General features: G+C 36.6%; 1 protein-coding gene across 3 annotated transcripts in view; it reads left to right on the top strand.

Annotated features, from left to right (window-relative positions):
* Positions 1 to 15,511, top strand: part of LOC117409346 (cGMP-specific 3',5'-cyclic phosphodiesterase-like) — a 93,586-nt gene that overhangs the window by 41,494 nt on the left and 36,581 nt on the right. The window contains exons 1-2 of one of the 3 annotated variants that reach the window (XM_034015259.3): positions 3,314 to 3,671; positions 13,498 to 14,086. In XM_034015259.3, coding sequence (XP_033871150.1) covers positions 3,574 to 3,671; positions 13,498 to 14,086 — 687 coding nt within the window. In that variant the 5' untranslated portion in view covers positions 3,314 to 3,573. Of the gene's footprint in view, positions 1 to 3,313; positions 3,672 to 13,497; positions 14,087 to 15,511 lie in introns of those variants that run through there. The other 2 variants (XM_034015258.3, XM_034015260.2) reach the window with 2 other exon arrangements.

The raw sequence follows: 15,511 nt of genomic DNA on the forward strand, positions 1-15,511 counted from the left end.
AGAAACCGTCCATGGGACAACTATAACCCGGACACTCCACAAAGCTGGGCTTTATGGAAGAGTGGTGAGAAGAAAGCCATTGCTGAAAAAAACCCATATCAAATCCCATTTGGATTTTGCCAAAAAGCATGTGGGAGACACAGCAAACATGAGGAAAAAGGTTCTCTGGTCTGATGAGACCAAAATTGAACTTTTTGGCCGAAAAACACTATGTGTGTCGCAAAGCCAACACTGCTCATCACCCTGAGAACACCATCCCCACGGTGGAGCATGGTGGTGGCAGCATCATGTTATGGGGATGCTTTTCATCGGCAGGGACTGGGAAACTGGTCAGGATTGAGGGCAAGATGGATGGAGCCAAATACAGGGAAATTCTAGAGGAAAACCTGTTTCAGTCTGCAAGAGACCTGGGACTGGGGCAGAGGTTCACCTTCCAGCAGGACAATGACCCTAAACACAACCAAAGCTACACTGGAGTGGTTTAAAAACAAGAAGCTGAATGTCTTAGAATGGCCCAGTCAAAGCCTAGACCTCAATCCGATTGAGAATCTGTGGCAAGACTTGAAAATTGCTGTTCACCAACGGTCCCCATCCAACTTGACAGAGCTTGAGCAATTTTGCCAAGAAGAATGGGCAGAAATTTCAGGATCCAGATGTGCAAAGCTGGTAGAGACTTACCCAAAAAGACTCACAGCTGTAATTGCTGCCAAAGGTACTTCTACCAAGTATTGACTCAGGGGGGTGAATACTTATGCAACCAACAAATGTCTTTTTTTTTTGTTTAATTAACTTTTGTGTCACAATAAAAAATATTTTGCACCTTCAAAATGTTAAGTATGTTGTGTAAATCAAATGGTAAAAATCCCAATTAAATCCATTTTATTTCCAGGTTGTAACACTACAAAATGTGGAAAAGTCCAAGGGGGGTGAATACTTATGCAAGGCACTGTATTGTCTTGTGGTCTGGATCAGCACGTCTTGTTCACCTGGTAGAGTTAACAGGGCCATGGGAGGATGCTGTGGATGAGGCGTATGAGAGGAAGAAACTGCGGTATGCTCAACTAGCCGCTGAAGCGGAACAGCGAGGATGGAGAGTCCGGGTTTACCCAGTGGAGGTGGGTTGTCGAGGATTTGTGGCACACTCTACAGCCCGGTTTCGCAGAGACGTCGGATTCCGTGGCCAAGAGTTGTGTCACACAGTGAAGAACTTATCTGAAGCAGCAGAGAGGAGCAGCAACTGGCTGTGGTTGAGACGGAAAGATTCTGGCTGGGGATCTCAAGCACAATAGAAAGGAAAGCTGATGTACGGGTAAGTAAGCTGGGCTGAGTTGAGTGGGGGACGGAGGGGGGTGATGCTGAGATGCCAGAATCACTGTCGAGCCCTCTTGAGGTGTCTTGTGCTAGTCAATGAAACACCGAGGATGGAAGGTGCCCACTTGAAGACCCCAGAGATGTACCCTACTTAGCCCAATCCAGATGGTTGTCATGCTGATGCGCTGGGGCGACCGCACTGTGGTTGATCCCCGGAGCCAGCATCACAGCATTTGTGTGTGCTGATGCGCTAGGGAGGCAATAAGCTGATCCCTGGAGCCAGCATTACACTTCAGCCATCAACACCAGGCAGAAGGATATCTACATCATCATATGGAGAAGGATATCTGCATCATCATATGGAAGGATACGCAAATGGATGGAGACACAGATGAATCACATTAGTTTACTGTAATGCTACGTCTTGGTGCTTATCTTGGCGAGAGCCGAGTTCAAATCAGCATGGCGTTTTAACATCTACTGTCGTGTAATGGAAATCAACACTAAACAAGTTTGCGGGGGGAGGGGGGAGTCTCATCTTGATTAAAAAATAAATAAATAAAAGCGCAAGGGGCAATTCAGCCAATGTATTTGTTGTGTGTAAATATACCCTTTCAAGTTTAAAACTTACGCATGAATAAATCAAAATAAATAAAATAATTAAGATGCTTAGGCTTCGTAAAAAAAAAAAAAAAAAAAAAAAAACCTTTCGTACCAATCGCTCAGATTTTGAGCTCCGGCCCTCTTGTTCCTGTTTGGAAGCACACCAAAACAAACCATAATCCGTAGTACCGTGCTAAAACTGGAGATCAGCCATTTCACAACTTTGTTCCGATTCTTTTTTTGTTGCAATTGGTAAGTTAGTACGCAGCTGGGGATGAACCTGAGATAGTACCGTACTAGCTGATACGCAACTTAATACGCAGCTCCGTACTGCACGTTCCGTGCAATTGACCCTCTATGTTTATGGACGTAAACAACAAACTGCCTGTCCTCCAGATAGTGATAAGGAAAGTGAGAAAAATAGCTCTGATGATGAAACATTGGTGCATAGAGATAGTGAACAGTCAGTTTCTTCTAACAATGTATTATTATTAGCATTATTATCATTGGTGCTAATACTTTATTATTTGTAGCAGTTATTATTATTATTATTATTATTATTATTATTATTATTATTATTATTATTATTATTATTATTATTATTTAGTATTAGTGATGCATTACTACTACTACTAAGAAGAAGAAGAAGAAGAAGAAGAAGAAGAAGAAGAAGAAGAAGAAGAAGAAGAAGAATTGTAGTACTTATTATTATATGTGTATTTTCTCCAGCCTTAAAAGTAACGTCCAGTTTATTTATTTGAAAACAAATTCGAATATATGTGATGGCAGTGAGAATGAAGACATCAGCCCTTCCTCACAGGCACAAGACCCAGCAGACATAGCATGTACTCAGTCTCCTCGAAATGACAATGAACAACCTTTAACATCCACAAGTCTTACAGTAAGACAAAAAGAAAAACATTTCAACTGTAGATGATGTTGATTTGAAACGTGTGAAATGGCAAGTTAACAGGTCTGTGCACTTGCTGAGGACTTTGTGGAAGCATATACAGAAATGCATGTTGTAAACGTACAATGTATGTTTAAAACTAGGCTACATGTTCATATTTTGATAATAAAAAAATATAAAAAATATGTGGCCAAATTCATGTTTCTGAGACCTAAATCAATAAACATTAATGTTGTAAAAAAAAAATGTTCTGTTATATTTTTTATCGTATACACCATAGATGGTTAAACCTGACCTCGATATTTCGATAACTTGTCTGCCTCCAGACATGTCCCGTAGCCATAACGTTACGATGTAAACACATACATTAATATCACACAAGCTGTTGGTGCTATGGCAACAGCTGCTTTTGAAGAGGGATTTTTAATCACTTAGCTTACAGTCTATTAAATATATAAATACTTCCCAACTGTTATGTCTGAATGGAAAATGTGTTCTGTTTTCCATACAGGCATGTGTGCAATGTGTCTTGACTTCCCTGATTTCCTAAATTAGATCGAATTTATTTAGCTCCATGTTTTCCTTTTCGCCGTGTATGTTGAAGCTGTCACTACAGCTCGTGGTGCTGGAGTGCAGGAGTGAACTCGGGGCTGCACTACAAAGTACACGATGTAGACTAGAGTTAACACACGTCTGTTTCTTCGGTCATTTCTATTAACAAAAATACTTGGAAAGATTTCGTCTGCACCATGGACAGTCTTAACCCTTCGGAAAACGAACGTATGGAGGCTTGGCTGGATGATCACCTGAACTTTGCTCATTCCTACTTTGTAAGGAAAGCTACAAGGTAAGGTTGTGGACAGTAGAAAAAATACAAAAGGTCAATCAAATTATATACAGTATGTTATGTTGTCACAGTTATCACACACTGGACAATTGTTTTTAAGTACGAGCCATAGAACAGTGTAATGCAATACGTAGCCTACATTCTGCTTCTATATGAATCTACTCGGGAGGAATATAGCATTATTGCATACATACATCAATTCATTATATCATTACAGTGCAGTTTTATTTTGTAAAATAGATCACCCTGTTGGTATGCATTATGTATGCAAGAAGATAGTTTTAATAACTATTATTGATCTGTTTTCTAAACACAACATGACGCTTAGTTGCCAGTTGCAAATATCAGATACATACACAGTAGCCTGTAGTACACGGAGATAATTAATTTTCTTTGCTTTAACTTATTAATAATGTGTCCAATAAAGTAAATGAAGAAAATAAGTAAACAGATTCACAAAAAAATGTAATCAGTATATTTGCGTTTATACCCAACATCAAATATCCTTCTTTATCTTCGATAGTTCTCATCGACCAGTAACTTACTAAAAAAAGAATAATGCTTATCACTACAATACAAGCTAAATTGTAAACACAAGTGGCAGTAACGATTTTGTTTACTGCCATCGCATCGCCCATTTTCTTTGAACTGAAATGTTTATAGCGACACTTTAATAATTGACTTATATTATATTATATTATTAACAATATAAAATATTTTAAAAACTTTTTTAAAACCATTATTATTATTATTATTATTATTATTATTATTATTATTATTATTATTATTATTATTTGGCAAATTGGTTGCTAAGCATATGTGAAAACTATTTACAACCTTTTTTATGTGAATTTTTTCAGTAGCATTTTTTTTCCAAAAGAAGTAATTTACCTGTGTGGAGTAGTGGTTAGGGCTCTGGACTCTTGACCGGAGGGTTATGGGTTCAATCCCCGGTGGAGGACACTGCTGTTGTACCCTTGAGCAAGGTACTTTATCTAGATTGCTCCAGTAAAAACCCAACTGTATAAATGGGTAATTGTATGTAAAAAATAATGTGATATCTTGTAATAATTGTAAGACGCCCTGGATAAGGGCGTCGGTTAAGAAATAAATAATAATAATAATAATATTATGATTTAAAAAAAATAAAAAAAATAATAAAAAATAAAATAAACTTTTCTCCCCTCACTTCTCTCTTAATCGATGTCCCTTACTTTTCACAAGGGATGCTAGAAATCTGTTTACTTTGTATATCACGTTTTTAAATGTTAAAAGCTGATCTAATTTACCTAACCTGGCTTTTTTGTATTTAACATGTTTTGATCAGATGACAATAGAAGGAAAACCATGATTTGTTATAATCTGCAATAAATACACGCAATCTTTAACCATTTGAGACACAGTAACCTACGTTTTTGAGATACTGTAATTCTATTGAAAAAAAAAAAAAAAAAAAACATTACAACCTAGTATAGTACAAAAGTCTGTAAAAAAAAAATGTCCAAGAGTTTACAGGTGGTCACTTATTGAAACCACTGTGACGTTAGAGACCCTCCTAGTCAATCCACTAATAAACACTGAGCCCTATATTTCTGGTGGAGTACAGCAAAACAATTTCTCAGAGCTCAAACATAAGCCCACTTTACATTCTAGGACCCACGCCTGAGACAGCCACAGCTGCCTGCGCGCCACCATCAAGCCTGCCAGGTTTCTGCCCAAGGCTTGCCTTTGGAATACAGGAATCATAATCCTCAAACCACTTTATTATAGCAACTTTATTATAATTCCAATCTTCAGTGGCAATTGTTTCTCTTTTTGACACTTGAGCGTCATTGATTCTTTGCAAACGCTGTAGGTGGATGGTTTTTAATTCATGCACTTTTATCAGTTTGTTGCATTGTTGCCAACCTTAAAGACCTACGTTGTTTTAGAATTGAAAAGATACATGACGTTTATAGTATAATATCTGTTTTTCTTCAATTTAATAAAGCTAAATATTTTCCGTTACCTATGTCTTCACTCTTTACTTCCTTGAAGGAAAGAAAACGCAAGCATAAATAAATCAAACAAACATGACAAATATGTTGCGTTTCTATTAATTGTTTTCCAGGAATAAAATGATTTACATTGCGAATACTGTATGCTTGCAAAGTCTAAGAGGAAAACATTGATTCGCTGTGCTAACAGTCACTTAGGATTCACATTTTAGGGCCCCCCTACTTTTTGTCCCATAATTTGAGCACTGGTTAACATGTATTTAAATGAACTGAAAACCATGCTCTTATAGTCTCCAATTTTAGATTTGAATACATTTTCATGACATTTTAAATAGTTGTTATGGCTACCAAGTTGTTAAAAAAAAAAAAAAAAAAATTATGAAGGCAAAACACTTATGTCCTTGAAGTCACAATGCTTGTTTTCCCCATTAGCAATACATGTAGCAGTGTTCAGTGTTCTCTAATGCAAGCTCTGGTTAAAATAAATGAAGCAGCAATTATGAAATTATGAGAATTAGAAAAGGCCAGAACCAGTTGGAAATAAAAAATAAAAAGTTGCTTTTAACAGGAATGTGAATGAAACATTTGATGGATTGCTGTGGGGAGTGCATGTGTAACTAGTTTACCTTTGCTTCATGCTGTGCAACACCAAAAACGGGTATCTCATTTTGACAACCAGGTGGTCTTCGTATCCCGGTGCTTTTGCACTGGAAAGTGTTCAGAGCCAAATATAGTAAAAATGTTGACATATAGAAGGGTGGTCTTGAAAGCCAGAGGTTCCTTAAATAACAGAAACACAATTTAGTTAGTGTTCTTGTAGCTTTGTATATGAGTTTTAACAAGTAAAAAAAAAGTCTTATTAAATAGTTGTGTTCATTTTTCTTTTAGAATCAGTCATCTATATGTTATACTTATCTGAACATTAACATAAATAGCTAATAGGTATTTATGTGTATAACATATATAATTCTGTATTTTTGGATCTTTAAGAAAGTAGTATTAATGTACATATCTTTCTTGGTTTTACTTTGTTGGGCAGCCAAAAATGCTTACCACACAGCAATTTATTTTCTTCTTCATATTTTATTTGCATTTCTGATATTTCAGTTTGGTCTCAGGTGGCTTCTATAACAGGTTGACGTCTGTTAGCACAGTTCTGGGCAACATTATGAGTTCCTTCGGGTTGGACAGAGATGTTAACTTTATTTTGTTGACCAGGGGCCCGTTTTCCAAAGCAACTTGAACCTTACCAGCATCATCAAACCACGTTTACAAACTGCAGTGTTTCCCAAACACCATCGTCACTCCAGTTGCTCTTCAACGACTACTTGAGTTCACGAGTGATCAGGCATGATCTTGACATGTTTGTGGAGGTTGCAATGCACTGTGGGAACGTAAAGACAGAACTTAGTAAGGAATGCTATACTGAGGATAGTTGCTTTGAATCGTCAGCAACACCACAGAAACCCTCATAGTTGGCTCTTTCAATACAGTTCACGTAAGCGAAATCCTGCCATTTTTTGCGAACCTCTTTGCCTCACGGAGGACCAGTGTTTAACGCTGTTACTTTAATTGCAATTTCCTACGTATTCTTTTTCGTTTGATTCGTTATGTTATTTTTTAGTTTACAGAATAATATATCCTTGTTTATTTCCACCTCATTTGGGGTCAATATATATTTTTTCACTTCTTTTGCTGCATTTTCAACCAGTGGTGCATTTCTCGCTTGATTTACAAGAAGACTATGATTTATATTTAGGCTACTCCATGAATTAGTTTCAAAAGTGTTTCCCAACAAAGCCCTGAAGAAGCTATTCAAAGCTTAACGATGCACGTGAACATCACAAACAAGCTGCACTATCACGGGGGGTTTTGGGAAACCCACATCAAGACAGACTGGAAGCAGCCGCACATTCATCGTGACAGTGATCGTGAACTCCCAAGTTCTTCTGTTATCCGGAAATGAGCCCCAGATCCTGTAACATCTCCTCACAGCCGTACAGTTGGGATAAGGCTTGGAGACTTGGAGACTATAGTTTTTGAGTAGACTATACAAAAACAAGACATACAATGAAAGTGATTCAGAGGATTACAGAGATAATTCTTCAAATTGTCCCCGGAATTTGATGCATTTTGACCCATGTAAAACTAACCAAATTGGCACTGCCTACCCCCTCCAGGCGTTCAACGCTTGGAATGTGCATTTCTAAAATCTAGAAAAGTATAGTATGATGACGTAATGATAACACTAAATTTATAGAAAAAGAATGTTCCATTCTGGGTGTCAAAAGTTGTTGTAAATATAGCCAATGTTAAATAAGTAAAAAACGTAATCACTCAAATGTTGACGATTTATTAGGACTTTTCCCACGTATTTTCTTAGAGCTCTCTTTTGATTATTTACACAGGAAAGTACCCACTGAAGCTGAGCCTCATTTACAAAGAGGTCCTGTGGTGAGGGGAAAAGCACTTTTGTACATACCAAATTGGGAGAAAATTGGGGGGAAAATAATGATTGGAAACACTAAATAAAACAATCGTATTTCAATTCAAGGTATTAAAAAGTATTTTCATCCAAAACCATCCATCATGCAACAGTAGTGAGTGACAATGCTAGATATTTATTTAGGATATTTATTTATTTGTTCTCTATACTGTTGGTGTGCATATACTGTACCTTAAAAAAAAAAAAAAAAATCTTCGGACCATTGGCCAACGTTTTTAGCCAAATCGATGGTTGCTTCACTTCATTTATATAAAAATTCCAACGTAATCCATGCCTATGAATATAGTGCATATACATTTAAACAGTTACATGGAGTGTTCTATAATGTACTGTACAGTATCTAGTATAACTATTGCTTTGTATGACTAAAATACAAATTATACATTTAATTTAACTATTAAACTGCCTCTGTATCATACTCCACATGGTGAACTTGATAACTGCATTGACTATAACCTTTCTCTTAATGTATACTTCTTACAGGATTATGAGGAGCCTCTGTATGTGCCTACACTGATATACAATATCATTTTCAGGACTTGAGGGGCTGTTTCTGGGACCACATGACAATGCTTTAGCAAACAGAAATATTAGCATATGTTTTCTAGTCATGCAGAGGTTTCTGTATTTGTTTCAGTCTTTAAAAATGAAATTGCTTCTGGATCGAGGTGTTGTGGCTTGCTGTCTTGGTTACTCAGGGGGTTAGATTTCTTTGAAATCAGCGCTAGTTAACTAGCTCTCACATGAGTTCTTATAATGATTGCTTCAGCATGAGAGTGACATGTTGATTTGGTTTAATTCACACCTGTGCCTTGTGGTTTACAATGCAGGTGCTGAATAGCTTTGTTTGTTCAGTTCCCACCCCCTCCCCCTTTGCCTTAGTCTGCTAATCACTTAAAATATAGCTTAGATCTTAGATAAACTCTACTCACAAATAGGTTATACATACGTAAATGTATTTAAAATGTTCTGATCATTGTAGTTTGTGTCATCATATTGGTTCTGCAAAATATACATTTTAAGTCAGTAGATAAAATAGTTTTATTGACATCAAATAAACAACATAGAACCACAATATGGAGAGCCCAGAGGGACTCACCTGGTACGACTGTGTGATATGCAGGGTGAGTCATACAATCAGGGGAGAGCCGGTTGCGTCCCAGATGTGCTAAGTTGTTGATCGTGGCTGGTGAGTGTTGCATTGGCCCAGATACAAACACGGAAAGGTAAAATCGGCAGGGGCCGCTTCACCTCACTGTGGAATTGGAAAATTCTAAATTGGGATTTCAAATGGGGGTAAAATAATTGGACATACAAAATGACATAAAAAGTCATGTTGTATTCAATTGTAATGGCCTCGCCATCCCACCAAGTTTTCTAAATTCAGTTGAAACTGATTTGAAGGTTATGCGCCAGTTTCTGTTTCACCCAAAAAAACAAGTAGGTCAGATTACTAAGTAATTTAAATGTCAATTTAATGCTGCAGGCCTGTTCTGAATATGTATGATATTTATAAAGCCAGCAGTGTATTATTCCTAGACTAAATGAACTATATACTGTAAACAAGCCTACATTAAAAAGATGCTGTAGGTATAGATGTAGTAAGGTCAAAACTGTCTGAAAGGTAGAGGAGAAGCATGTCTCTTTAAAATGCCTCTACATGTAGCACTGTTGTACAGATGTTAAAGGATACACTACAGTATGTTTTGTAAGTAAAGTACCACTTGTCAAAAATAATAGTGACACATTCAGAAGTTAAAGTATTTAACTCAAAATACAATATGCAATATTAATATCTGAAGCCGTTATTCGTTCAAGGTTGCATTTTTGTACGTAGAGATTTGTTCTTTACAATGTTGCAATTTCCTGACAAAAGGTCTGTGTTAGAAGCATTGCTCATTAATACGATTCAAGGCCTTAGCCAGCAATGAAAAACCACTGAGGCACTTATGTATAATAAGTTACAGTGTCTATTGGGGGCAAGCCCCCAAACCCCTACCTAAAATGACCTAATACTATTCACTACCTGGGTCCTCTAAACTATTGTATATAATTGTTAACATTTGCATAAACTGGATCCGCTAAACTGCAGTTTACAAGCTGCTCCCACCAGCGGTTTAGAATTTGAATATTAATAAACTGAGTTCACTAAACTGCGGACTACCAAGGGAATTTATTATTCCTTATTATTAGGCTGATGTGTAGTTCTTTTTAAGCAACATTATTACTTTGCCTCACAACAAAAGTCGCTTGTAGTCCTTGGTTGTTTCAAAGACATTCGAACATGTTTAACAGCTATGGTGGTTTGAACTGAGGCATATGGTGTCGCTGTAATCTGCAATGACAGTAAAGGATTTTGAAGAGCACAGAGGTTATAGATATCAGTGGGACTTTTAATGTATGCATACAACGAGGGATGAAATGCATTTTATTTTGCAGCAAAGCAAAATAATTATTAGTATGATTTCAACGAGGCCCGCGCTGGCTACGGCCTTGCTGTTCATATTATTCTTTGTAATGTTTAACCAGTTCTTATTACTTTTAGAAGCAATAATCTGTGTACTGTATGAAAATTATAAATAGCAGTATATACATTTTTCTTTTAGTTTCTGATTTCTAAGTCATCAGCCCGAAGTGATTTGTCATGGTTGCGTTTGACTGGGCCAGCAGAAATAGTACAATTGTTCATCTAAATTAAATTAATGAATTTGAGTCAAGAGCAGGCAAAGTAGTGTACTATCCGCTTCTGTATAATGAAGATACTTTGTATACAAGCTGAATTTTATTGAAATAATGCAGAGCTTTCAATTAAAGTTTTTGGCTTGTGGATAGGTCACTTCTCCCATTATGGCACTTTTCTTGTGCTACAGTACATAAAATATTTATCACTTTATGATACTTTGCAGGCTTGGAATGTTATGCATTTTGACTCTTTAAATAATGTTTTTTAAATAAATAATTTAATTATTTCAGGTGCATGATTCTAAATACAGGCATGTGAATTCCCATTGAGGGTCTGCGGACTCTAAAAAAACTTGAAGGTTCCAGAGGAAATTTTGGGGGTCCCAATAAAATACATAGTCCTTTATGGTAGACAAATCTTTGTTTTTCTTCATTTATTACAGTGTTGACAGTTTTTTTTAACAATAAAAAAACAAACACTAAAAGCCACAAACAGAATGCTTTTTATGTCTGAAAGAACAAAGAACAAGAAAGCATAGCGATATAATCCACAAAGGCAAATACTATAAAGATCAAAGAACAACCAAGCATTCTACTCTACCAGGCATCCCCCACTGCTCATACAATAAAGGAGACCAAATGCTCCAGTCAAATTCATAAATCATAATACATTTTTTTGGTCTTACTTAAAAGACTGCTTATATTTTTCTACTGTTCCCCAAACTAACTAACTAACCTGCTTATTCAAAGCATGCTCTGCTCTCCATGCTGTAACTCTAAGCTCTAGGAAAGTGGGAAGTGGAGTCTGTATTGCAATGCGCCGACTATGATGGTGTCTGTGGTGTTTCTTTTTTTTTTTTTTTTACATATTTAATACAATCTGCTAGTAGTAGGGAGATTTAAATTACAGCAGTTCTTTCTTTTTCTCTATAAATCTAGCTACAGTAATTTGGGGAAAAAAACTAAAGGTACCCAACATTAGAACTACCATTAATTGTAAGCTTGTATTTACATCTTAACAGGATAACTGAGATGAAGAATGTCACGATAAAATACAGGCCGCAAGTAATGTAATTATTTGCTGAGTCGTTGTCATATTGTGTGTGTGGCATTCTCACTGTCTGTGTGTTTTGTACAGTAAAATAAGCTATGGTAACAATTGGTGTCTCTTGAATATAATTTATTGCCAGTGCCAGTGAGTATATAATATGACATTGCGAGTCATTGTGAGTTTACGAAAACCAAAAATGAATGAAAACATTCTGCAGCAAAAATACTTCCTACAGTCCTTTCTTAGAGCTTCTGAATTTATCTTCCATGGGTCTTCCTCCCCTTATTCTTTAAAAAAAAGCCTCTGCTTCCCAATACCATCTGTCTGCCACACCTTCGCCTCCCCTCTTCCACAATCCTCGAGTCGCCACTACTGGCTACAGGATTTTGTTTTAAGTACACATACAATAATACATATTGTCATGACAGTGGAACTGCATTGTAGTAAATATGCTGTATTCCTTTGGTAATGTCAAGTACATGTAGGACCTTGGGTAGTTGGCTCCAATTCAGGACTACCATATGTCTCTTCCATTTTAGGCCTTAATTTTTGGCAAGCTAAAGGAGAAGTTGATGAATTGACATTCAGACTTATTTCAACTTTAAACAGTTACAGCGATGAGGTGACATTCAATTTGTAGGTGAAAGCGGGTAAATACCTAACTGGGCACTGTAGAAAATCAAAAAATAAATAAATACAAATGCTCATATATGAATATATTTGCATGTAAGTGGATGTCAAATGCACCTGGGCCCAGCTTTGAGTCCACTTGAATGAATAAACATAAAAATATATAGGAGCCGTCAAATATACTGGGATTAGAAAAATAAACCGTAGCTAGGTAGTATTGGAGGACTATCAATCAAAACACAGGTTCGCAAATCATAGACAGGACACAATATGTCATAGTTAAAGTCATGTGATTGCTCTGCTGGCTGATGTGTGATACTAGCCAACAGATGGTAAAAATTCAGTAGTTAAAAAAATGACATGCTTTTGTGATATTAATTTGTTTAGTGTGTTTATAGATTTTTTTCTCTTATTAGTTGTATTGCATGCATTTGTAAACAGAGATGCAGACATGTTATTTTTTTATAAAAACATTTCATACTAACTTTTGTACTTGATAACATGAATTTAAAAATCCAATTGATGCCTATGATTAATATGTTTTTGTGTCTAATTTGAAGCTATTGATATGTTTCAAAATTAACTAAATCAAATTATTAATCAAATTGATTAATCTTGTTACATAATTGATTTATTAAATGTTTGGCTATACTGTTACTTGATTGATTACTGTCTTATTCACAGTCATCTTAAAATAACATTAGAATATGTTTTGTTGGGAAAAAACGGTCATTTTAACTGATTAAAATTTTGCTGATGTATTTATTTTCAAGTTTTTCTTTAGGTTGTGCTACACGTTTTTTTCTTTTTCTTTTTTTTTTGTGGGGGGTCTACTTCACAGTCTTGCACTAAGTCCCAGTAAAGCCTAGTGATGGCATGGCCTATACTTCTAATTTTGTAATTACAGCTTCACAGGGTATGTGTGTGTACTACTGACGAGACTTGTTCTTTATTTTGCAGGGATATGGTAAATGCGTGGTTTGCTGAGAGAGTTCATTCCATCCCAGCCCACAAAGAAGGAACCAAACTGCCAGCAGAACCCAGCCCCATCCACCAAACAGCCCAACCAGAGAATACCACACCAGGGACCCCCATCAGGAAAATATCAGCTTCAGAGTTTGACAGGCCACTGAGGCCCATTGTTGTCAAGGACTCTGAGGGTGCCTTCACTTTCGTCTGTGATTCAGAAAAGGTACAGATGCCTTTGAAACCACAGATACTTGGGGCAGGAGAAGGACAGGTGAGCAATCAGTGCACCAGGCTCCTGGAACTGGTGAAGGACATTTCCACCCACTTGGATGTCACAGCACTCTGCCACAAAATCTTCCTTCACATAAACGAACTCATAGATGCTGACCGCTACTCGCTCTTCTTGGTCTGTGAAGACAGCTCCAATGAGAAATTCCTCATCAGCAGGCTGTTTGATGTGGCAGAGGACTCCACGCTAGAGGAAGCTTCAAACAACTGCATACGGCTGGAGTGGAACAAGGGCATTGTGGGCCATGTGGCAGCAACTGGACAGCCATTAAATATAAGAAATGCCTATGAGGTACACCCAACACTATATTTATGGGGTGGTAGTAAAGAAGAACACTTTGCAATTCCACTGTGAAAAAATCACTGTAGAACAATTAAACTTGGAGGAACCAATTAATGGCCAATAGAATTCTAGACCCTTAACCACAAGGACCCGGTAGTGCATTTTCGTAGCATAAACAATAGGCGATAGGATGATAGATGGCATCAAAGAAATTGATTAGTTTTTCTTCCACACACAGCATCAGTGGTCCATTGAACATGTTATGTTTTTAAAATCTTCACTAGTAATCTTGAATTTAGTCCTCAGCAACACCATTTTTGTTTGTACTCCTGCATCGTAATACATTTGAGGGCTTGTTTAACTTTTGTTCAGCACTTGCACATGTATGCACTTTAAATGAACATCGCTAACTCTTCCACATTTGGCCATTTCTCAATGAAAGGGTATTTAAGGACACAATTTTCTACTAACAAGTCACACTTAACTCAAATGTGTATGATTATTTAGCCAGTTAAACACCATGAAAAAAAGTAGCTAGTTTTGAAGGAACCAGTTTTCTGTCTTTATTAAATATGGTTACCTTATTCCAGTTCTGTTTTGCTAATCCATGGACTGGGAATATCACTTTAGTGTCACTATAGCAGCTTCAGTAGGGCAATAAAAAAAACACACACAAACACACATTCTGGTAGTTTTCATAGGGGAGGTGTTTTTTATGAGCGTCTCTCATTATGCTGATAACAATAGCAGTGCCATTTATAAAAGACTTATCAGATCTGCTGTCAATTAACAGTAGACTGTAAGCTGTTTTTGATGGAAATTAACATGGTGGTGCTTACCTGCACGGGATTCTGCAGGGTTCACTTTCTTTGAGCCTATTAAGGATTGCTGGATTTGTGTAGCTCTTTGTATCTGCCGGAGATGGGACTCAAACTCATTTAACTGATGACCTTTCACTGCTGTCACATAGTAACGGTTTTCAAAGATTTTAAATGAAGTCCAGGGGTCGGGAGTTAAAAAGCCGAGATTTTAATTTTTGTTTTCTTTTGATGTGTTTTAGCCATAGAAGATTCATTGAATTTATTTCAAGCTAGAGTTTATAGTAGATAAACTGAAGTCTTGGAGACATAGAGCAGTTAAAAAAGCACTACAGCACTACACTACAGCTATGATTGAAAATTGAAACTTAATCTTGAGAAAATAGAAACCAATATTTGCATGGCACCCCCAAGAAAAAGCACTAGTTCTAAGTCAATTTGTATATGCCTGTAAGCACAACATATGAATGTTGTCCAGAATTTTTTTTTTAAACTGAAATCTGAAACTAAATTGTTAAAGGTTCCTAAAACAGAACAATGATAAATGGTGTGTCTTTTGATACACATTTGTATATATAGCAAATAGGATTTTAAATGTTTTTGTATGTATTTGTAA

This window comes from Acipenser ruthenus, chromosome 2 (assembly GCF_902713425.1).
Source record: "Acipenser ruthenus chromosome 2, fAciRut3.2 maternal haplotype, whole genome shotgun sequence".
Classification (NCBI taxonomy): domain Eukaryota; kingdom Metazoa; phylum Chordata; class Actinopteri; order Acipenseriformes; family Acipenseridae; genus Acipenser; species Acipenser ruthenus.